General features: G+C 40.8%; 1 protein-coding gene across 4 annotated transcripts in view; it reads right to left on the bottom strand.

The window, feature by feature from the left end:
- The window catches only part of LOC119499268 (extended synaptotagmin-2-A-like), a 65053-nt gene extending 43102 nt beyond the window's left edge, over nucleotides 1–21951 (bottom strand). For 2 of the 4 annotated variants that reach the window (XM_037788541.1, XM_037788542.1), the window contains exons 1-4: nucleotides 21781–21950; nucleotides 20100–20487; nucleotides 3549–3590; nucleotides 1292–1426 (exon numbers count right to left, since the gene is read on the bottom strand). In XM_037788541.1, the coding sequence (XP_037644469.1) occupies nucleotides 1292–1426; nucleotides 3549–3590; nucleotides 20100–20480 (558 nt within the window). In that variant the 5' untranslated portion in view covers nucleotides 20481–20487; nucleotides 21781–21950. Of the gene's footprint in view, nucleotides 1–1291; nucleotides 1427–3548; nucleotides 3591–20099; nucleotides 20488–21780 lie in introns of all 4 variants that reach the window. The other 2 variants (XM_037788540.1, XM_037788543.1) reach the window with 2 other exon arrangements.
- Nucleotides 21952–24726: the final 2775 nt, after the last annotated feature.

Genomic DNA, 24726 nt, shown 5'->3' with positions numbered 1-24726 from the left:
AAACACAGACATCACAAAACAGTGAGCAAGTGAGCAAATCTCTCTCGACTCTGACCAGAAAACCTTTAATATCTGCTGGTCATCACCTACATTGTGATGCTCTGAAATGTGAGCCAAATCTGCCTCAGTACAGTATGTGGTTTAAGAAAAGACAAACAAAAGAGGGATGCTTTTCACAACAAATATTTGTTCTGTTGAGACAGAGTTAAAACATTCAGTCCATGCAAGTCATGGAAGTTCAACAGCAACACAGAAGACGAAAATAGAAATGTACCAATAAAAGATCCAAACACCTACAAGCTATGAGCAACAGTATTATTACTGTACATGTTTTAACCCATTTAATACAAATTACTAATACTTTAATATTTTATTTTAAGACATTTTCCAAATAGTACTACAGTATTTCATATTTCTTTGTTTGATTTTATTGTTGTTGCCACTTTGAAAAGTGCTTTAAAACAGAGAAGAATGAGATGTAATAGCTCTAGTACAACTAATCATTTTATGGGATAATCTCTCTGTTTGTACTGTTGTTGCTTTGTGTCACAGTTTTCTTTGTTTTTGAGCCCCATAGGAGCCATTTCATTGACCTCATTGTATAAAATGACCTGTGGTGACCTCTAGGATAATCACAGCCTCATGAAACTTTACAGCCACAAACTATAGACCTAGAGCGTTCAGAGGATGGATGGCTTTCCTAGCTAGATTAACAATAAGTGGGTTTCTGAGCAGTTTACACAACAGAAGTGCTCGCCATCCGATCGCCGAAAAATGAAATTCTTGCAGAAATCTCCAAATGTCAAAGGTTTTTGAAACCAAATCACTGCATGGCTTTTTCTGTGGTGTTCCTCAAGGTTTTGGTGTCTTAATGTGGAATTTTGGAGGGATTATTGATCATTTTATCAATTCTCCAGTGGTAAAAAATGGTTAAATTTAGCACCAAATCTGTGTAACAAATGGTATCAACCCAAACTTTCACAATTTATTTTAATTAATCAATTTTTATTTCTGATTCATGACTAGAACATCTTGTCACATAGTGCTGAGCAGCATCTCAAATTAATCTCCAGGTTCCCAGCTTTCAGATGATGTACACCACTTCTATGTGACATCTATCGTTGACCTGCTATCTCCCACTAAAGACCCCCTGTACACCCCCTCCCCCCCTAAAAAAAGGATAAAACGGGTCTATGAAAAAGAGGTGTGGAGTGGAAAATGTTAAGTTTAAACTCCTTTACAAATTAAATACTGCATCATCATGACAGTCCGGGTGTTGCTATCTCATCACCTTGTCGCCCATGTCGATCTTGGTGAAGCAGAAGGTGCTGAGATGAGGGCTGGCTTCCTTTACCGCTGGTTCGATGGTCTCTCTGAACAGCTTGTCCACAAACTGGCAGATGAACGGCCACATCTGCTTCACCGTCTGAGGGAGACAGAGAGAGAGAGAGAGAGAGCGAATTAGACAAATGGATCCTGTCCAAATCCCACATGGTTGACACCAGGCTGGAGCTAAGACCCGTTTCAGCCAGATGCCACATTCTTGGTAACACTGTTAGCCGCAGCCGTTAGAGAGGGCTGTTTTTACTGCATGCCTGGTGGTCTTTTTAATCAACTCCATCCTTTTTATTTGTGGGAATGATCTGGTTTCTCATTGTTTGGAGCCACGAGAGATTTATATTGCCGTATATTAATGTGGTTGAAATGAGAAACAGTGCAGAGACCAGACTCACACACTGACTACGTTTACATGCACACCAATATTCCATTATCATTCAGAATATGATAACATTGTGAATTTGATTACGGGGCATGTAAACATAACATATTCTGTTTGGATGTTCTGAATCAGGCTTTATTCCAAAGCCTTTCTCCGATTAAGACATGTGGGATATGTCCATATTATTCAGGTTTTTAGGAGCATTCTTTGGACATGTATACAGCACATTCACAATATGCATCTCAATTGGGATTTTTTACAGCAGTTTGCAACACACGACCTCTTGCCTGTTTGCGGCCAGCTCTGTGCGTTGGAAACAAACCAACTAGTTTGCAGAGATGCATGCCCAAAAGAAAAGCCCAGATTTCTGGTCTGAAGGAGAAACACACCTACTTTTAAACATTATGAAAGACTTGGATATCACGATGCCGACCTTTTCATGAAGATAATTGAAGGAAATGAAAGAGGGAGGTTGTGTTCGCCACCGGTTACATTAATCGGAGTATGCACAGCTGCATGTTAACAGGAATATTAGTGGAATATTCATTTTCATCAGCCATGTAAACAGCTTAGTAGGATGTTTTTTCAGAATAAGGGCAAAAAAACAGAATATGTTTGTGAACGTGTGAACGTAGTCAATGAGTCCACATAAACAGACTTCTGCGATACTAACCACTGTAAAACCTACTGCCACATTATCTTCTGCAAGGAGAATATTACAGTAATAAAATTTGAAGAACAATAACGGAAATTATTCATTAATCTGTTAATGTGCCATAGCCACATCCTGGCGCTGTGAGGGCTTTGAGTTCAGAGCGTTTCTCTCCTCGCTTCCTGATCGTCTGCTGCTCAGTGACCCAGAAAAAAAAAAAGCTTTGAAGAATCTTTACAGGCTAAGAGACGAGACGAGACGACGGCGTGAATATGTGTGTGTGTGAGCAAACGGGCAGGAATGTTCTCAGAGCTGGTTGTCACCCAACATGCTTTGCCTGGGGTGTGGTCGGCCTCTCAGCTGTTTGGAAAAAATGGACTAAAGATCTGAAGGATACTGACAGTCAGACTTTTGTGGTCTGTTGTGGTTCTGTGGTCCTGAAGGAAACCTCATTTAATTCTGGTTCTGTCCAAGGTTTCTACCCGTTAAAGGGGAGTTTTTAATTGGGTCTATAAATCCTAGAGTACGGTCTAGACCTGCTCCATATGAAAAGTATTTTGAAATAACTTCTGTTATGATTTGACGCTATATAAAAATAAATTGAAATGAGCATTATTCAAAATAAACACAAAAACCCCAAACTTTTAAAAAATACCGTACAAAATCAGTCTTTAAAGCCCTCGTGGTCGCTCCCTGCACTTCATCTTCAGCTGGCGAGCAGTTTATAAAACGCCAGTCAGCGGGAGTTATCACCCATCAACCCCACACAGATAAATGATGGTAAATCTGTGAGCATAAATCTGTCTTATTGCCCCTTAAAATCTGACTCTCTGCGCCTGTAAACAACCATAAAAGACAACATGACAACCACTGTGTCAGGTTTGGATATTAAAAAGCCATTTTCCTGTTCATCAGCAGCATCCATTAACTTCTTACTGGAAGTCCACCTGAACATTTACAGTAAGTGATGCTCTTCCACTTCTCTCTCTCTCTCTCTCTCTCTGTCTCTCTCCAGGGAAGTGGGAGCATCACTGGGTCAGGGTCTAGCAGAGCTCCAGATTCACATCCTATTTATAAACCCTACCTGTGTGCCTCTGCTAGCTAACAGGCTAACAGCGCCTGATGTAGAGCCAACCAGTGGGCGAGAGGAGACAGAGATAAAGTGTGTGTGTGTACCTTATTCAGCCACTCCACTCTCTCCACATCTGGATAATGGACCTGGAATAACAGACAGAAAAGCAAGAGTTAGAATCATGATTTAAATTCACGCAGAATCCCCATCAATGACCGATTTTAAATCTTTTTTTCCTGTGATTTACTCCATGGTAAATGTGTCTTCTGAGGTGCTGCAGTTTGCAACAATTACTACAATCTATAGTGCCCGTTAATACAGACTAAAGGATTTAAATATATTTGAGTTTAATCCAGTTGCAGCTAATGCTGTAATCGACCTAGAAAAGAAATGCTGTATTTGAGTTGAGTCTCCCAACTTCAAATTCCCAGACTTTCCCTTTCTAAAATACATTTCTAAAAGGACAAATTGCCTCAAAATTCACAGAGCAGTGGGATAAATGTATATTTCACACGTTCAGCTGTCATTGAGGGTGATTAACAAGTACAGACTATTGTACGGATAAGCAAGGAGGTCAAAAGTCAGAGCTATAGTTACTTGCCAAACAAAATATGAGTAGTAAGTAAGGGATAATGTACAGCGAGCCGGTCATTGTTGTGAAAGAATCCCCTTCAGGGCAGCATCGCCCTGAAAGGGATTCTTTCACAACAATGACCCTCTAGCTGTACATTATCCCACTTATTACACGGCTACTTACTGAAGAAATCAATATTTTGACACAAAAACGGTCCACCAGAGTCAGACATCAGAGCTGCGCCCATAGCAACGGTCTGTTATTTATAGCAACGGTCTGTTATCCATAGCAACGGTCTGTTATCTATAGCAACGGTCTGTTATATATAGCAACGGTCTGTTATATATAGCAATGGTCTGTCATACATAGCAACGGTCTGTTATCTATAGCAACGGTCTGTTATATATAGCAACGGTCTGTTATATATAGCAACGGTCTGTTATATATAGCAATGGTCTGTTATACATAGCAACGGTCTGTTATACATAGCAACGGTCTGTTATATATAGCAACGGTCTGTTATCCATAGCAACGGTCTGTTATATATAGCAACGGTCTGTTATATATAGCAACGGTCTGTTATACATAGCAACAGTCTGTTATACATAGCAACGGTCTGTTATCCATAGCAACGGTCTGTTATATATAGCAACGGTCTGTTATACATAGCAACGGTCTGTTATACATAGCAACGGTCTGTAATACAGAAATTACAGACCACAGAACGCCGTGATTGACCAATCAGAATCGAGTATTCAACAATGGCGTGTAATAATAAATAGTATATTTGTCCCTGGGATCACTACGTAGCATCCTTTGCCTATATTGAGATGACGTACCAGTTACCAGTTTATTTGGTACACCTAGCTAAAAATAAATACGGTAAAATGCATGTAAAACAACATAATAATAATAATAATAATGATGTCATGTTCCACCATGTAAATAATATCTGTATAAAAAAATTTCTGATACAGGTCTGATTAGTAGGGGTGGGTGGGGGGGAATCAATTCATGTAAGAATCGCAATTCTTATCTTCTAAGATTCTGATTCAATTCACAACTTCCAAAAATCTATTTTGATCTACTTTTCTTTACTACTGCGGCCGTCTGCCTCACTGAAGGCGCCACATGAAGGGAGTCACACATCGTGATTTTCATTAAGTGTAAAATTAAATAACGTATAAAGTAATAAAGTAATGTTAGGTCAAGCTGAAGGAGGAATAATTCAACAACAACAACTGTCATGATGGAGAGAACTGGGCCACACAGTGACACCGTGTCCTAACCACCAGCGTTACGTCATATAAACACACCACGTACCTATCAGCTATCAGCGAGATCAGACTCGAGACGGGACCACTTAAAAGACATTTTGTACTTTTTGAACAGATTACAACAGAATATTTCTGTGTAAAACTTAATTATTAAAGATAAACACACAGTGTGTATCTTGCTCTTTCTTCCCTATCCATGCCAGAGCCTGTTAAAGCCCAAAAACCAGCACGCACACTGTAAGACACCTGGCATCCCCAGTGAAAACTACAATTTGGCTTTGTGGTTTTTGCATTTTTTTTGTATTATTTTAAAATCACCCCAAACCGGAGATGGTTTTGGTTACCCACCGACTTCAGACTGAGAGTGTACAGCCATGTTAGCAGCTCTGTGAAGCTGCACGAACTGCTACAGCGAGCTAAACCTAGCTACCTGAGAGGACGGAGTCTATGAGGCCACGGTGGGATGCAGTCTGACAGCAGCATCAAAGCTGTTGTGGAGGACCGGGAGTCGACTGAGACAGACCTGTTACATAACCCACACACTGGGAGGATTTTGCAGAAACACTCAGGCCTGAGGCAGATACACATTTGTGAATAATAGGGTCATAAACACAATGCATTTATCTAGAGGCTTCCAGGAAGGCTTTAGCCTGTAAATAAATAAATAAAGACTTTGTGTATGAGTGCTTCTACCTGCACTAATCACAGCTACACCAGCTGCATCATTTGCAAACTCAAAACGAAACAGAGTAGTGGGAAACATGGAATAAAAGGAGGAAAGAATGACTCATCGATCCTATAAAACAGGCAGCTGCAGAAGAACAATGTTCTCCCGTTTTAGGGCACACAACAGAGAAAGAGAGAGCAAGGCTGAAACAGTACATGGACACGGAATAAAGGAAAATAAGTGCATTTAAACTCAGGCCAAAGAGCAAATGATTCACATGATGTAAACAGGAAATAACACTTAACGAAGCAGCCAACATGACTCAGCGTTGGAGACAAAACTGGGAAGAAAACACAAATATATGAGCAGAAGAGGAAATGAAGCTGGTACAGAGATAACGGACGAAGGGAGGGGGATGAAACGTAAATTTATGTTCTCTTATAGCTTATTCCATGATGCAGAACATCCTATAGCCTACATGACAAAGCAAGGGAGGTGATTCATTTCCTCAACAAAAAAATAAATTATTTCTCTTTTAGAGCAACAATGGCACTACATATTTTCCGGGCGAAGAAGGACAAATGTTTTTAAAGGTCATTCATTTCTTCCACTTGGTCTTAGCAGAGAAACTGGAAGCTTTCAGCTCTGTTTGCAGGACAGGGACCCTCGATGATTATTGAACCACAACGGATCAACTAGGCTCTAAATATTGAGTTAGTCTGTTTTTCTAGAGGTTTAAACTGTGGTTTGTCAGTCCATAGTGTGTTCAGCTGATATTCTCTGATCTGACATTGCAATATATATATTTTTTCTGCAATTTATATTGCTTAGAGAGAGCACAAGGACCTGGGAAGCAGCGAGGTCCGGGGGAAGGGTGCTGTGAAGCTCACGGTCAGAGTCACCTTCACCCCCGGGCCTTTCCAAGAGCAGACCTACCAGAGCCGTTCGCGGTGCACATGGAGGAAATGTGCCCCGCGAGGTCCAGCCAGGGTGTGAGAGGATCCTCCCACAACGAGCAGCCGCGTCTGACCCACTGAATTGAACCCCCCCAGGCAGACGCGGAAGTGTAAAAATATTCTCGGTTCATTATGAAACTGTGGCGGGCCTACCTGGACTGTAGCTAGTTAATGGGTATCACTGGTTTAGTCACGTAGAATGAGGACGTGGGAGTTTTCCTTTTGTATCAAGCAGCAAAAAAGTTGTAGCATCACGTGTTTGAGTTCATTGGCGACTTGTGACTATTGTACATGCACACATCGCAATGGCGATACTGAAACGATACATTGTGCAGCCCTAGTTCCAATAGTGCCAACCCTATACTAACCTTCTGTTTCTATTGTGAAGTCTGAAGAAAAGCTTTGCTAAAGCAACACGTTGCAGCTGTTAACTCCAGCTTGTTCTCGGCTGCATTATTGTGACCTTGACACTGAAACAGGAAGCTGTTCCTGTTTAAATCTGCACACATTTTGATGCTCAGCTTCCAGTTTCTTTAACCAATGACTGCTGATTTCTTCTATTCTGATTCAACTGGTGCTCAGAGGGATCTTTTATCTTTGTGCCCAAACTTTTGCACAGCAGTGTATATAGTATATACAAGCAATCAGAGCCAACTGGAGGATATTGTTTAAAGAACAAATTGAAATGGGAATACAGAACGGGGAAAACACTTCCGGAAACAGCCGCACCTCCCACCCTCTGTTCAGGACTGGAGCTTCACCCTTTTAGCAACGCATGTGTGTGTGTTTATCTGAGTCAAAGCGAGCCCACAGTCCTACTACTATGTGACAGCTGTTTGGAAACCCCACCCTTCCTGTCCAGCCACACCTCCAACACAATGCATGTGTGTGTAAGAGAGAGAAAGAGAGAGACAGAGAGAGAGAGAGAGAGAGAGAGAGAGAGAGAGAGAGAGCGAGACACAGAGAGACAGACCGAGAGAGACAGACAGAGAAGGGTGTGGAGAGGATGAATAAGTCTCTAATAATGAATACAAACAAAAAGGAATTCCCTGTCATCATTTTAGATGTATGTCCTGTTACTGCCTGCTGACTAAAAAACAACCGCAGCTTCCGACAACAGAAACAACCAGGAAACCTGCTCAGTCAGCTTTCCCTCAAACTGCAGAAGGCGTTGAAAAGGTGCAACAACCGGAGACCTATACAACGAGACGGCTCCTTCATGCTGACATCTATATTTAGGTTCAGAGAGAGAGAGAGGAGCTGTCGAGGAAATATGAATGCTCTATTGTGCTGAGGGGTGGAAAGACTAGGACTAGGTTTTGATGTTTTATAGATTTCAAACGTGCAGCGTGCAATAGTGAGTCTGTAGTTAGCTGCAACTACTCCCTGCATACCGTTTTTAACCCTTTAAAAATGGACAAATCGAGAGAAATCGTTGTTTGCATGATCTTGTTTAAATATATCTAAAATAAAAACCATAATAGCTAGAGCATTCATACTTTTTGCAGCGTAAAGCTAAGGCTTCTGTCTTTCGCGTCATTACATTGTACGCTCGTTATGACGTCATTATGTTGCGTAACGTGCGGTGCAACACGTGGTGACAAGGCGCCAGAGTTTTGCCCCATGATGGCCGTGAGAAATCATATGCATGATCCTGTTTAAATCAATCTAAAATAAAAACTTTAATATCTAGAGCATTCATACTTTTTCTAGCAGAAAGCCAAGGCTTCTGTGTTACGCATTATCACGTTTTATGCTCATGATGACGTCATTATGTTATGTTATGTATGGAACGTAATAACGCAAAAATACCAACGTAGGCACTGGGGAAATAATTCTCTATTGTAGATGAAACTATCAAAACGCCTCTACTCACAAAGATGAGCATATCTCAAAAACAAAAAAAATGACATAGTTCAAATAACTTATGGAATGTTAAGAAATATTGTGTTCATGTTTCTATATTTAGAAATATTTTTGGATCAATATGTTTTGTGTTATTTAGTAAAATTGAATGAAAAAGACAGTTTTTTCATTTTTCATTATGACACAATTTCAATACTTGTCAATTACTATGTTTTATTGATTTATATAACCTTCTAATTCAGGTTGTACATATTTTAAGGTTATGATGCATTTGAAGATACTCAAAGAAATGACATCACAATAAGCAGAAATACTAATGTAGGCACTGGCGGACCATGTCTATTGAGTTTAAAGGGTTAAAGTGGGGCTTATACTGTATATGTTATTGATTAACCCTAATTTGGGTATAAGTTTATGCACAATATTGTCTATTAAATGGTATAAAAAACAACACTCATGTTGTCAATTATTAAACTCAGCAGGACTGCATTATAAAGCAATACATTTTACATAAAACTCACAAAACAGTCTCTTACAATATCTCTAACTTGACTGGGCTTTACGTTTTTTTTCCTGGAACTGCAATGATTGTGGCTGCAGAGTAAGATGCTGTGTTGTGCTATCCAGACAATACACATCTTATTGTTAAGCTTTGAAAATGTAATTGTCAATATAGCTTGTCAGTATAACATATTAGCATATTTATTTATAACAGCAGGATTCTTTCCAAGAAGTGTTGGCAAGCAAAATATATCATCGATCGACGTGACAAACTGCTGACGCTGGAGAAGTCGCAGTTGAAGAAAGAAATTGTGTTGTTGAAGCACTTTTTGTTTACATTATTCACTGTGATTTAACAACATGTTGTGTGTTTTAACTATAAACCCTGCGGCGGTCTAAATTTCCCTCAAGGGATAATATAGTTTGAATATATTTGAATGGAAACTGAATATTTGACAGCATTGTTTTCCCCTCTCAGCCAGAGCCCAACAGTCCGAGTGTTGGTTGACTTTCTGTAGAACTGCTGAACCTTAAAAGAAAGGTTTACCTGGAGGACACAGTTTCAAGAGAGGTGGACAACTGATTAGTTTTTGTGAAGTTTAATGTGACTTCTTCCTGACTCATCAGTAAGTTGCTGTTCTCCAGTAATGCAGTTTTACATGGCATTACTTTACTCAACATGCAAAGCAGCCCAATAGAAAGGAGTGGAGAGGCAAAGACGAGTGGCTCAAGCTCCGAGTGCTTAAAGAGGAAATTTATTGTTGTAAAAAAGGTTTTGGATCGACTCCAGCACAATGGATTTCTATTAAAATGATTGAGAGTGTTTGAGGATGTTTACATCCAAATTAAGTCAAGATTGTAGGAATTACACACCTTTTTAACTATGGGGGAATGTGCAGTATAAAAATGGTGACAATTTCTTTTTATTTATCCTTTATTCAACTAGAAAGGTCCCATTGAGATACAATATATCCTCTGCCATGGAGTCCTGGTCAAGATGGGCAGCAAAATTAAAAGTTTTCATGTGCAAAAACAAACGGGGACAGACAACATCACCCAAAAAAAACATACTAAAATACAACAACAGACACGAGACATGCAGGAATCAGAGGCTAAGGGCGCTTTTTGGCTAGTCCAAATCAGTATAACTGATACTTTTTTTCTATTTATTCTGGTTCTGTTTCACAGTGCACAAATTAAAAAAATATTAAATTATCACATTATCAAATTATCAAAAATATTACCTTTATAAACGTCACTATTTTGTGGACTTTATTTAGCATATTCTGTGTGTTCTCTTCGGCCCAGATGTCAAGCAAACATCAGACTTCTGCAGAAGGCCAGGTCAGTCCTCTCCCACTCGTGTTAACCTGCCATTTATCTGCGTTTAGGTTCGCTTGGAAACGGTCTGAGACCAACTCTCGCAAGCGGTCTCAGACTGATTGTTTTGGTCCGAACCAGAATACGATTACTGTGTTCACAACTGGCCAAACAAACCGCACCAGAGTCTGATTAAAACTGAATAAATGTTGGCTTGTGAAAGCGCCCTTAAAAGGTCTAGTTCGTAGGATCTAGCGGTGAGGTGAGGAGATTTCAACCGACTGAATCCTCTCCCGTGTGCCAAGTGGGGAGAGCTACGATGGCTGAAGCAAAAACGCGAATGTCAAGCAAGAGAGAGAGAGAGCGACGGCAACGGGAACTAATACCGTTATCAACACCTGCCCAAGAAGGAAAAGTTAACAGAGTTTGGTTTGTCCGTTCTGGGCTACTGTAGAAACATCTACAACTGTAACTAGAGTGATGTTGCGCGCCGTCAAGCCACAATAACGCACGGACACGGCAAGATCCACTCGTTACATATAGTGTAGTTTTGAACCACAGAACCCTCCGTGCTTATGTGCACATCAAACGTGTCGTATTGATTAATTGTTCTACACAGTTCCTTCTGCGCATCAACGGGCATTTCGCTTCACTTATAACTCCATTAGGACTGTCCGTTCCTGTCAGTCTTTAACCCGGTGTCTCCATCCTGGACAAAATGTCCTCTGAGTTCCACATTTTAATTATAACAGTCTGTGGCTGTGACGAGCAACATGATGTGATAGAGATGGTTCAAAACTAAAGTTGAAAAATAATGTACGCAGTCCCAGACAAGGGAAACTCTCTACAGGACTCCCAAACTGTCAGTGCGTCATGAGGGGGATAGTCCTTTGATTAAAGGGGGACAAAGTAGTGAATGTGATGAGTCATGATTGTCACAGCCTCAGACAAATAATGGCACTTCTTGTGAAAAGCAACAACAGAATATGCTCAACTGATTTTAAAGTATCTTTAAACATGTCAAGAGACGGTCAAGATGTCAAGTTACGTATGCCTTGCAGCTCATTCCAAGCATGCCAGGCGTGAAAGGAAAAGGCAGATTTACCCAGCTCTGTTTAGGTGAATGGGACCAGGAGGAGGATTTTCAACAAATGTTTTCAACAGATGTGGATGTAAACACACCCCCGCTCTTTAACCTCAAAGTCTTTTTCAAATCCAACGTGCTGGAGGGGAGTTTTAAAAGAAAACATTGACAACATGTCGAGACTCACTGGAGGTGAAACCAGGACAGAGCAGCACAAGGCCTTTCTGTTCCTCCACATTGTTTCCATTCTGGGCCGTGGAGCGGAGCCCTGCCCTTTGGCACATCAAGAGAACAGGGAGGCCCCACCCGTGCAATGTCATACAATACACAGAGACAGAAAAGGAGGAGGAGGTGGAGAGAAACAGAAGGAGGCGCACCTGGGGTGGGGGGGCTCATGGATCTGCATTACAGTGCTGGCTTTCATTTCCCTGTTTTGGTTTCACCTGGTTGACCTTTGCTCCACTGTCACTTCTTCTGATTATGTTAAATGGGATGAAGCAATCAGAATCAATCCACAGACGATTAAACTGCTCTAAACTCAACTGTCAAACACACGCAAGTCATCAGCTTGCAGTTGACATTAAGTTACTGATATACTGAACATGTTAAACAAGAGTCTGGATGTCCTGATGACTTAGTGGTTTAAGACACACATGATATGACCGCAATATCCATAAAAAAACAAAAGAAGCCCCGTCTTTAGCCAGGATAAATGATCTAAACCCGCAGAATAAATGTCTCGTAACACTGCATACTGGCTGCACAAGTTCATTGTGCTACTGCGACATATTCTTATTTAAACTACATCCAGTCAAAACACTGAGTGTCAGATGCTCAAATATCAGATCTTGTATTGTGTATTCTTCCACAGGAATGCGGTTTTACTCTATAACAACCTGCGGCCTACATCTTGCAGCCCCATATCTTATGTTATGCACTGCTAATCACATTAAGAGCTTTAAAGGTTGCACATGGGAGTCTGGCTCTGCTCATCTTTGCTCTGTTCCGCTCTAACTTTATGATTTTCCAGCTCGTATGGATCAAAGGATTACAAGGCAATCGAGTCATCATGGATGGACACACTGAGCTACACGCTGCATGAAAACAGAGACTGAAAAGACAGCGTATGGCTTCTCTCACATGTAGATAGTAATGTTGTATAAGGCCAAAGCTGTGTCGTGTTTGATAACGTAAATGGCAGAAAAAGTGATGAAATTAGAATGAAAAATGTATTAAAAACCAAAGCATGGGAAAATGCATTTTCTTTTGCAGTGTTATGACTTTTTATTTCCACCATATTTGTCCTGTTTATTATACTTTCATTTTGACTCCACAGTATCTAGCAGCCTTCAACTAACACCACATTGTATTTGTACAGTTTGACAAAAATCTTCACTCAAGGTCCACTTACTAGCCTTTCCTGAGCTGTTAACAACTGATTACTAATATTATCGGTTGAGGAAGACTGTGAGATGTGGTTGAAAGTCAACCTGACCCTGTCAGGGGCAGGCACTTTTAAAAAAAATACTTGGATTGGATGAACCATCTGTCAATCAAACTAACAAAAGTGAAACTAGCTGAAGGTGAAAACATCACCGTAGTGCCGTTCTTTGCTCTTCTTTCAATGAAGAAATCCTCTCCTGTTCTGATAGAACTGATGCTACAGCATCTACGCTAACCTCTTCAGGAGTCACCTCTCTGTGTCGTCACACACACCTAAACAATACCGTAGCTGCAATAGCTCCTCACAGGACACTGATTGGTCCATTGTCTGGCGAGCCGGACGCAAACGCATTACTTGAAGCCCGACAAGATGGATTTTCGTGTGATATTTGATACCGCGATGCTCACCTGATCTCCTTTCTTTGTGAGAATCCAGCTGCCGTGCACGGTTAACTGAAAGTAGGGCTGCAGCTATATATAATAATCCATAATTCAAATTATTGTTAGTTGCTGCCTTGTACTTTTACATCCTGCAAAATCAATTTGTGTGTAATTCATGTAATCACGAGCCAGGAAATATAAAGAGCGGTGAACGCCACGTAGGGAGGAGGTCGGGGTGGACGGGAGGGTCAAAAAATACCGGACGTTCTCTCAGGAGACCGGCGTTCGTGTCCCGCGTGAAACCAGAAGTCAACGTTGATTTTTTTGTCAAGTAAGTAACGCCACTTACGGAGTTATTTTAATCCAAACCACGATCTTTTCCTGAACCTAACTAAGATGTTTTATTGCCTAAACCTAAGGAAGTTGTTTCATGTGAAGACGGAAGTTTATTTTGAAAAGACTGTGTGCATGTAACAAGCCGAAAATTGACACGTGTTGATGGACATTGGTAGGAAAACGAACAAAAAAGAAGGAATAACGTTTTCATAAGATATCATACAAACTGTTGTATGAGAATACGTTAATATATGGCATCAACATTAACAATTTACTGGCCACTAATACTGGTTTACTTAGCTAATTACTAAAGTATAAGTCACGACAATTGTATGTCTCTGCACTTGACTTAAAAAAACAGAAACATTTACATTTTGTTGGATAGACGGTGTAAAAAACCCACCTCTTTGGTGGTATCATACATGCTATTTTTGACCTTTAAAAGTTGTCATAACTGTGTGTCCAGATAATGATTCATGAGACAGTTCCTGGTGAGACAATAAGACCTTAAATACTCAACACAAAGCCTTTATAGATGCATCTGTTAGTGTCTGACAGCAGTGAGGGAGTCATGCAGTGATAAATCTGAACCATTACCTCAGGCATTCTGGGCCTGTTCACTATGAGGAGCTTCAGCCCACACTGCTCACCAAGCCTCATTCTAGGCATATTTGCTGAGAGAGTGAGCCAAGATGACGGGCTCTCCAACAAAGCCCATATTTCACCGCTGATCACGGTTGGTTTACTGCTTGCGAATATATCGCAGATGTGTTTTATTTAGTTGATTTTACATACAGACTGAGTGTATGTTGGTTCTACACGGCATTCTGTCCATTGTGTCTGTCGCTCTGCAACTGGAGTGAAAATTAAATGAAGTTATATCTATCAGGCCAATAAAATTCACCAAAACCACCAGATAAAAATCCACTTGTTGCTTCCTGATTTAGGAAAGCAGAGTGCGGACCTCTTGGACTGGGGGCTAACATTTGAGTAATCTTTGAACATTACAGTTAACGGATCTTTTGTTTGGAGAGATTACCAAAGCATCAACAGCCACATTGGTAGGTCATTAACCATAAATTAGAGATTTTAGTCTTTTCTGAAAATGTAGTGAATATTTGTTATTTATCTGCTCCTGAAAAGAAAAGGATTTTGCTCTGACAGTCAGATTTCTTTTTGAGAAAGTAGTGGCAGCTTTTCATTCGTAAAGAATTACTTCAGCTCATCAAACTTTAAGGCAAAGAAGTAGCTGGAAGTTGTCGAATAAAACAACATTCACAGACAGTGCTTTGTATGCCTCAACCAGTGGGCAACCTCCGGGTCTGAGAAGTGAAGCCAATGCTGAAGTGCCCTAAACCTGCATTCTTTCTACCAGCCAGCAGGGGGCGACTCCTCTGGTTGTATAGAAGTCTATGAGAAAATGAGCCTACTTCTCACTTGATTTATTACCTCAGTAAACATTGTAAACATGAGTTTATTATTTCAATCGCTAGTTTAAAGTCTTCTTCAATATAGCATGATGTTCATTTAGTAAATTATGGTCCCATTTAGAGTCAAATAGACCATAAAGCAGGGGATGCTTTAGGGCGGGGCTACCTTGTGATTGGCAGGTTGCTACTACGGCGTTGTCCGTGTTTTCGTCTTAGATCTTTAACCCTTTCACGGTGTTTTCAGTTCATGAAAGTTAATTGTAACATTTTGGTCGCCTAAAAATGTTTCAGCATTCGGTTGTACTTAGCTCCACCCTCTTGTGACACTTCTGGTTGCAAAAACCAAGATGGCGACGGCCAAAAACCAAGATGATGACGGCCAAAATGCCGAACTCGAGGCTTCAAAACGGCAGTCTACAAACCAACGGGTGACGTCACGGTGACTACGTCTACTTCTTATATATAGTCTATGGTCTCAAGTAGGGCTGAAACAATTAGTTGTTTAATTGATTAATCAATCAATAGAAAACTTTTGATTAAGTGATTAGCTTTTTTAAATGCGAGCATTGGGATTGGGTATTGAACTCTTGGTCGGACAAAACAAGTCATTTTGAAGACTTCAGCTTGCGCACTAAGATTTTCGTTAAATTATTTCACTATTATACCCAACAGTAACATAACACAATCGGGCTCCTAATGATGATTACCTCATGATGACTTTCTATGAGCTTCTAATCGTTGAGTTTTGAGGTCAGTGTGACAGAGGTGAAATAGATAAAGTATCTTCTATAAAAGGACAGATTGACTGCGTCTGAGTGTCTTCCAGGGGTCAAAGTTCACTGCTGATTGTTTATCAAAAAGGCCACATTAATCCTTTAACATCCTTTCACTTGCTTCTCTGTCTCCCTTTTTATCAGGCATAACAATGAGCTGTCAATCAGCATTATTCAGTTTGACATCCCAATGTTATTAACCATGTTATTGTGGTTACTGAGCGACGTGGTCAAACATGCAACATCAAGACAAAAAGATAAGCTGGCTGACTCACAACACAACACAACCAACATGACAGCTGCTCTACACCACCGTGTCTCTTTTTGCATCGGGCCCGCCGGGCCGATTGCTGAGCTCTGTGTTTCTCAAGGTCTTTGTGATAATGGATGTGTTGATGGGACGCTCTGTGATGGGAGAGGGCTGCGGTTGGTCTCGCTGGCATCCTGCCATCCACTCAGCTTCTCACAGTTTTCTGGACTCATCAGCAATAAAAGCAAACATTATCGCAGAATGAATGGGAACCCCTTTATTACAGAGGCATTGAGTCAAAGAGTGGAGTAGAAATGCTTCATAATTACAGAAAAGATCTTAAAAGTTCAGAATTCTTAAGACCTAATTATTATATGATGCAGTAGATCAGTGTCAGTCAGTTGTCTGTCGCTATGAATAATAATCTTCAGCCATTAACCTTTAGAATAATGTTGAAATAATTGATATGGCCTGAACTAAGGTCAGCAATCTAAAATCAATAACTCACTAGACTAACTGGAACAGCAAAGACATCTTGAATTTCTCCTATTCACTCAGCAGGAGCGCGTTTTAAAGTGTCACCTTTACAGAATGCTGCACCAGTTATACTGTATAGTACTTAAGTCAACATACTGTACTGAGCAAATATTTCTTTAGAAGTAAAGTTGTTTTTTGTGTTACTAATAAAGTCCACACTCAGTGGCCGCTCTGTAAAATTCTGGGCCGATACTTCAAATAACAATTTGTCCGACGTTTTTATTGTTGTTGTTTATTGTGTTTTTGCTGTTATTTATTCCCCTTTTGTGCCAGAGAAACAAAGACATCTTCATTGGGCCAAAATAAAAAATGAACTGAGCTGCTTTAAAGTCATTCAGCATTTAATTACACCGTCTTTGAATGAGCACAAATCTAACCACACAAATTTATGAAACAACCTTTAATATAACCTTCTTTCACATGAAAAAGATTACTATTTTTTATAAAGTAGTATAACTTTTTAGGTGCTGTCCAACTACCTGCTCAATGAGTATGAATGTGCTTACATGGCCCGACAAAGATATTAATTTTGTTCTACACAGTTGTATTGAATTGCGATAGATTGTACCAGTGTACCTAATAGGGTTGAGAGAAAATATCTAAAATATAGAATATCGCAATATTATGTTTTGCGATACTCAGTCAATACTTTATGTCATTTGCAAAGAGATGCACCATCTCAGTCTATGTGCCCTCTCGAAGCAGTGCTATGATGTCGGATGTTACAGAGACTGTGATAAATGTAAATGCAGATCCCACTGTTCTGTTTGCATAAAAAAGTAAAGCATATGGTGATGTATCTTTATACTATGACAGCTGACCTAAAATTAGATTAAAGAATCGCAATATACCGCCTTGCTTACAGTGTCGCAATATATTGAACCGTAACCCCCGTATCATGATACATATCGTATCGCCAGATTCTTGCCACTACACGGCCCTAGTACCTAATAAAGTGGCCACTGAGTGTAAATCCATATGCGCAAGGATTAAACAGTTATTTGTCATTTTAAATAAATCTGCCTTTTCCTCATTAATATGCAAATGTATGCAGCAAGGTGCTCTCAAATGTAATCTCTTAGGGTAAGCTGTGGTACAGTATAGAGCTTCTATAAAGCAAAGATAGGTCTAACAACCAATCAAAATGAAAAGAGTATGTCCTGAATGCTGTGTTATCACCACTGGAAACAAAAAGATTAGAGACGTATCAAGTCAACTGTATTTATATAGAGAGACTTGTGTACTGTCTCCTTAAACCATGAGCATCCCTCCAGATATTACGTGTTAGTGGATTTCATAGAGCTTGGAAATCAGAAATGGAACGATGCATGACTGAACTAATGTTTTCCATCCATTGCCCTGCTCTAAAATAGCTTATGTACTCTTATGGATCTCTGCCAACACGGGCCAAAAGAAATCATTTACAGATCTAGCTCTGACAAGTAAATGTGCTCACATATATACATCCTGTGAGTGATCTTCATTCCTTGCATGTCGGGAACTAGTCATTTTGGCAGGGTGAGATCGCCACATGTCGAGAACAGAGAATGAGTAGACAGAGAGAGAATGGCAGCTATGCTGAAGGCGTGTGGCCCAGTCGGCATCCTCCTCCTTCACACTGGTTTCTTATTGTGTCACAGGGAAGCCTGACTGCACATAGACAGGCAACCACACCGAGGGGACGGATACAGAAAGTGACAATTAGAGCAAGTTTGATGGCTCTCCTCCTCTTAACAGGGCCAGCCTCGAGAGCCCCGCAGGCTCAAAAGGCCATGTGTAAATTATTCATTCAGGACTCCAACACCTTCAGGTGCTTAACTGGGTTAAAATGATCAAAAAGAGTGCAACGCAGATTAGATCCTGGACCCGATGGGCAGCTTGTGTCTAAAACGTGTGACCTTTCCAAAGACTGTTATGAGACTCTCGTTAAAGTTACCACGAGGAACTTCCATTTCGTGTCGATTTTGGCGGTCCCTGTGGACAAAAGCTGTAGTGTTTCCGAGCACCAGAGTCCCTTTGGAAAACCTCTAATTTTACTGCAGCAGGGTCTGACTGTCTACCCCGCTCAGTCCTGGTTCTGGCCCGGGCCTCCAGCAGCGTGGTGTTCCAGCGGGGACCGGTGGCTCGAAGGTGGCAGTGAAGCCAGATCTGGGTCTGTCCGCCGAAGGCCCCGCTGGAGTCTGAGCTGAAGGGGTTTCTGGTGAACCTGCATGCTGTAAATAGTTTTGTCTGACTTTGCGGGGAATCGGACTGGATGTCAGCCATTAAGAATAACTATATAGAAATGGCCAATCTTCTCGTTGATGATCTCGTTTACTAATGTAAGTCATATAGAGGCATCAGTATTAAATTGATTTCATAACCACATAAAAGTTCCTCACAGTAACTTTAACGAGCAACAAAGTTTGTTTTGTCCAGTGGATTAATATGAAAGTGTCACAGAATCTAGTGTCAGATATGATGCATCTCTTTATCTCGGGTTGCCCTGATTGTCACCATATTCATGTTGGTAGGTAAAACACCTCTGGACCATCTGAGAAATGTCTCCCAGAGACGGTTGCAGATTATTAATCCAAAAGAAATGTAGTCAAATACTGTGAAATTTCTGCAAACACACATTGCTGGCCAGTATCCAACTGCCCAAAAACTTTAATTTTCTCTATTTGTTGCCAGCTACACAGCCCAAAAATAGCTTTTTTCCACCAATGAAATAATTGCAGTATCCTATCTTATGAGAAGTTCAGTGTTAGTAATAGTTTTTAAATGCTGTATGTCTCAAAAAATGTTACAGAGAAGTCTTGTGACAAGTATTACGTACAGCTAAAGCGTGCAATGCAGTTTCAACATCTCACACGAGAGTTTGGTTTACCACTAACCCTAATAGGGAAATTACAGGGTACTGGTCTGATCCTTTGATTTGATTGGATGTGGGAGAATATTCAAAAGGGGGGCTCTGTCTGATTTGTTTTTTTCTTAAACTAAGTAGGATACTTACTATCCCAGGTTTCCCTGAGGGAAAGTGTACTTATTTTGAGTGAAGAAACTGAGGAAATTCAGTTGAAAGACAAACTACATTTTGTCCGTGGCTGGGAATTAAGTGATCCCTATCAGCTAGTTTGGAAGGCCAACAGTCAATGTTGACATCCTACGCTTGACGCTGGGGAGGATTGAAGCTTGAAACATTGAGTCAAACTACAAAGCAATAATGACAAGCTAGTGATAACAGCAGGAATGTACTGTAATAATGCTGGGGGACTTACCCATGGAGGCAGCTCAGAAGTAGGCAAAGTTTGCTTCACCACTTTCTCCTCATGATCCAGGAATGCTAAGGCACGGTTTATCCTGTAGTCCTTATTGCCGTGGTTTCTCCTCCAATAGAACAACATGGCGAGTCCAATCAGAACCCAGCTAAAGCTAAACTCAAAGTAGCCCAAGACGTAGATCGGGAAGATGATGGCAAAAGTCTTGCCGAATTTAATCCACATTTGGCTGATATCTGTCAGAGACGACTGTGGCTCTTCGGCCAGCTCTTCTGGAGACAGAGGTGGACCTACGCCGGAGCTAACCGGGCTGCTGGGCGCTGCGATGGGTCCGTTCGCCCTGACACCTGGTCCCGCTGAACCCTCCATCCTGTTGCTCATTTCCCACCTGGAAAGACATTTTTTGAGAGACATTCACGGCAAACGTTAGTGTCGAAATTTGCAGCACCAAGCAGCAAGTTTTTATCTCCACAGGTCAAAGGTCAAACAATTACGTCACAGATATAACGTAGTTATACCCTAGGGAATAAAACAACACTAAGCATGACAAAGAATCAACAACAAACTATTTTTAACTAAATTTACCATTCAGATTCTGTGTCTTACTAGTTTATTTGATTAGTGCTAACACTGAAGCACACTGGGTGGAAAAGATTTATAAGAAGTATTTATCTTCCTGTAAAACAAAGAACCTCCCCCCCCAAAAGAAATACTACCAGACTTTCTGTGTTCCAAGATTACATACTCTGGAAAAAAAAAATTTAAAACACTATAATATAATTTGTAAGAAAGCAAACCAAGTGATCACTGAAAATCTTAAAATTTAAATTTATCTAAACTATTGGTATATCAAAAGAGGATACCTCAGATGACTGTGTGGTAAAGGGCCTTCCCCAGAGGCTCCATGTTACAGCAACTCCCCCTCAACAAGTAGGCAGTAGAAAGTTGGCAACATGTAAATGACTAAAGCAAGCAAACTGATCCACATTAGACCAAAGATTACTTCATTATATTATCTGTTTACTACATGACAATACTTTTAGTCTAAACAAAAAGTTTTCACAGCCTATAGTATATTCATACAGGCTGACCTGTAATTCTAGTGTCTACCCTCTTGTATGGAGAGGACGTAATACGAAACTCCTTTGCAAAAACGTCAACTTTTTGTATACTTCATTCCTGGGAACAGTACGAACTTCACAGATTGGAATTCACTTTATATTACGAAGCGTTTAGTATTACTCTTCTATTCGGCATATATCCAATAGACCTACTCACTATCCTTTTTGTATAATTTAAACTTTTAAAAGTGCTTCAAGCGTTGCCCCAGCAGTCTTCTGCCACCACAACACACCGCCGTGGACGGCAACGTCAAGCGGCTATGAGAGTAGAGATTCTACTGAAATATGTGATATTTGGTTGGATTATATGTATGCCGAATAGAAGAGCACCGACTAATACATCCAAAATATACTCGAGTCATTGGTAACGGTGCGTACATTTTTAACGTTAAGCACATCAACTCTTAATTGCCATCTTTTTTAACGGAATCCGTCGTGACGTTCTCTCCACAAAGTGACACGTATCTGGACTTCACCAGCAGCAGCACTGCGTAAACCAAACAACAGCGAGAAAACAACTTGTTCCTCCGTGTTCACCGCTGACCACACAACACACTCACCAGTATCCGTCTGGGACATCCGCTGTTTCCTGGAAAAGAAACTCAAAATCACTCCACCAGCCCAGTCCACAGCATGCCGATCAGCTAAACTCAGATAACCCTGTCTCCCCTTCAGCTCATCTTGCTGTGAGGGCGGCCAGTCCTCTCAAGCAGCCTGCAGGAAACTGTCATCGCAGGAAAGAGGTCAGCCTCCGACAGGGAGGGAGCTACAAAACACCGACACGGCGGCGGACCTGGGCGCCATCTTGCGGCGGGCAAAAGAAGGCAAGGCAAGGCAGCTTTATTTGTATAGCACATTTCAGCAACAGGGCAATTCAAAGTGCTTTACATAAACATTCAAGAACATTGCGACAAAGTGCAAAAGAACATTAAGGCATAATTAAAACAGTTATAAAAACATAAAAACATTAAAGGGACTGTTTGTAACTTTTGAAGCGTTTTAATGTACGGGGTCGTGACACATGCGCGCTCGCGTGTGGCTGGAGTCTCTCCTCCTCTGCCTGCTTGCCTTCACACACACAGCGCGCGCGTTCTCGCTGTCTCGCTCCACCTCTAGACGTGAACGCGCGCTCACTCCACACTGCAGAAAAGTTAGTTTAGCTCTGAGAATATCTAGTGAATGTTCAGTGGACGTTTGGGCAGAAATAACTGCTGCAGCTCCTCCAGACCAACAGAGGTTTCCCGTGTCTTGTGAAGTGACGGGGCTCCGCAGAGAGAAACGTTATTGTGTCTTACCGGTTGCTGGTGTCTTCCTGCTCACTCCGGCTGCGGTCGGGAGGCGATAACGTTACTCGCTGCGGAGCCTCGCTGCCTCAGAGCCCCGGCACTGACGCTGAAGCAGGAAAAGCCAACACTAGGATCAGCACTGATTCATGGAGAGACCTTCGTCTGGTCAGCTAACATTACTGCCAAGCAGCTGAAATATAGAGTGATATTGTGCTTTTAGCTGACGTGTGTCGCCTCACTGTTCTGAGCGATGCTCGTTCATGTCTATTAAAAGCGAGCACAAGCACGAGCCCGATGCTGACTTTCATTGACTTGACGGCCACAGGTGTCGCTGTTAACAAGCATTTCTGAAAGTTACAAATAGTCCCTTTAAAGATTAGAAAATAAAAACAAGCTAAAAATAAAAGCTAGGATAGAAGCTAAAATACAATATAACACACAAGAGTAAAAAGCTCTAGTGCAGTATAAGATCATTATCTGGTTTAATAAAAGGCAGCAGCATCAAACAGGAAAGTTTTAAGCTTTGATTTAAAATAACTCAGAGCTGGAGTTGGTCCTGCAGTTTTCTGGGAGCCTGTTCCAGACATTTGGTGCATAAAAACTGAACGCTGCTTCTGCATGTTTAGTTGTGACTCTGGGGACACTAAGCAGACCTGATCCAGATGACCTGAGAGGTTTGGATGGTTCATAACATAGCAGAAGATCAGAAATGTATTTTGGCCCTGAACCATTTAGTGCTTTGTAAACCAGCAGGAGTATTTCGAAATCAATTCTCTGAGAAAAGAGAAAAGAACGATTACGGAGAGTTTCTCTTCTTCCACTGTCAGGGTTTCACAAAATTAAAATTAAAATGGGTTTTGAGCAGTCTTTAGAGTTTTTAATGTTTATAATTATTATATTTTTTTTCATACACAGTGAGATCTCCCTTTTTTGTTTAACGAGTTTTACGATTTTTTTTTTTTTTAAGGTTTTACGAGTCATGACCATGTTTGACAAGTCTTTTTTTTGTTTTTCAAACTTGGGGTCCTTCTGTGTGTAGTTTACATGTTGTCTCATAGTGTTAGCGTGGGTTTTCTCTGGGTTCTCTGGTTTTTCCTCCCACAGTCCAAAGACATGCAGGTTAGGTTAATTGTTGACTCTAAATGTCCCGTAGATGTGAATGTGAGTGTGAATGGTTGTCTGTCTCTATGTGTCAGCCCTGTGATAGTCTGGAGACCTGTTCAGGGTGTACCATGCCTTCACCCAATGTCAGCTGGGATCGGCTCCAGCTCCCCTGCGACCCTGAATAGAAAACAGATAATTGATGGACGGATGGATGATGGATGGATGGTCCAATGTGGTCTAGATGGAGGAAAAAAAGTGATATTAGCCCATTTTCAATTTTTACAACTAAAATAAAGGTCAAACAAATATGAAATTAGGTTTTAAGCTAGGCTACATTTAGGGTTTTACTATTATTCAGTTCATTGTTTCATTGTCATATTTTCAGTAGGCTACATTTGATTTCTCAGCCAACTGGCTGGTGTGATATCCTTCTGCACACTCCCAAGAATAACACTGTGGTACTGAATCATTGTATTTTTATTTGTATTGTCCTAAAAGTAGTCAAATTTAAATATATAGAGTCTAAAGAAATAGGATACAGGAATCAGCCTGTGAGATGATAGACTAACCATGGATATACAGTATATATATATATATATATATATATATATATCGTTTTTCCCTTTTTTCATTCTTGTAGCCTAGACAAAGAGTATAGAAGCAAAGAGACGAAACTCCAGTGCTTTTTGACAACAGCCGCTGCTGCCATTTTGGACTGAAAATGCTTATTATATATATATAATATTGTATTGTTCAACACAGGCCATTTTAGTAGAATATGACAATAGAATTGAAATAATTTTGTACGACACTTTCCAATGCAGCATCGGCGCCCAGCAGCAGGGCTACGCTTCCTCCATTTTGGACTGGAAGCGACTACCAGACTACAGACTACCTTAGTGCCAATAAAACATCTGCCTACAGTCTGGTAGTTGCTTCCAGTCCAAAATGGCGGAAGCGTAGCCCTGCTGCTGGGCGCTGATGTTGTGGTGGAACGAACGACTGACTTTCACTTCTTGGCAATATACATTCTTTGGCCTAGATATGATTGTTTTCTAACGCACAACTTTAATATGGCAGAAAAAATGCATCATACTGTATTTAGTCTGGTGAAAA

The sequence above is a fragment of the Sebastes umbrosus genome, chromosome 12 (genome assembly GCF_015220745.1).
Source record: "Sebastes umbrosus isolate fSebUmb1 chromosome 12, fSebUmb1.pri, whole genome shotgun sequence".
Taxonomy (NCBI): Eukaryota; Metazoa; Chordata; class Actinopteri; order Perciformes; family Sebastidae; genus Sebastes; species Sebastes umbrosus.
The sequence above is the reverse complement of the archived record's forward strand: the minus strand, read 5'-3'. Positions and strand labels throughout refer to the sequence as shown.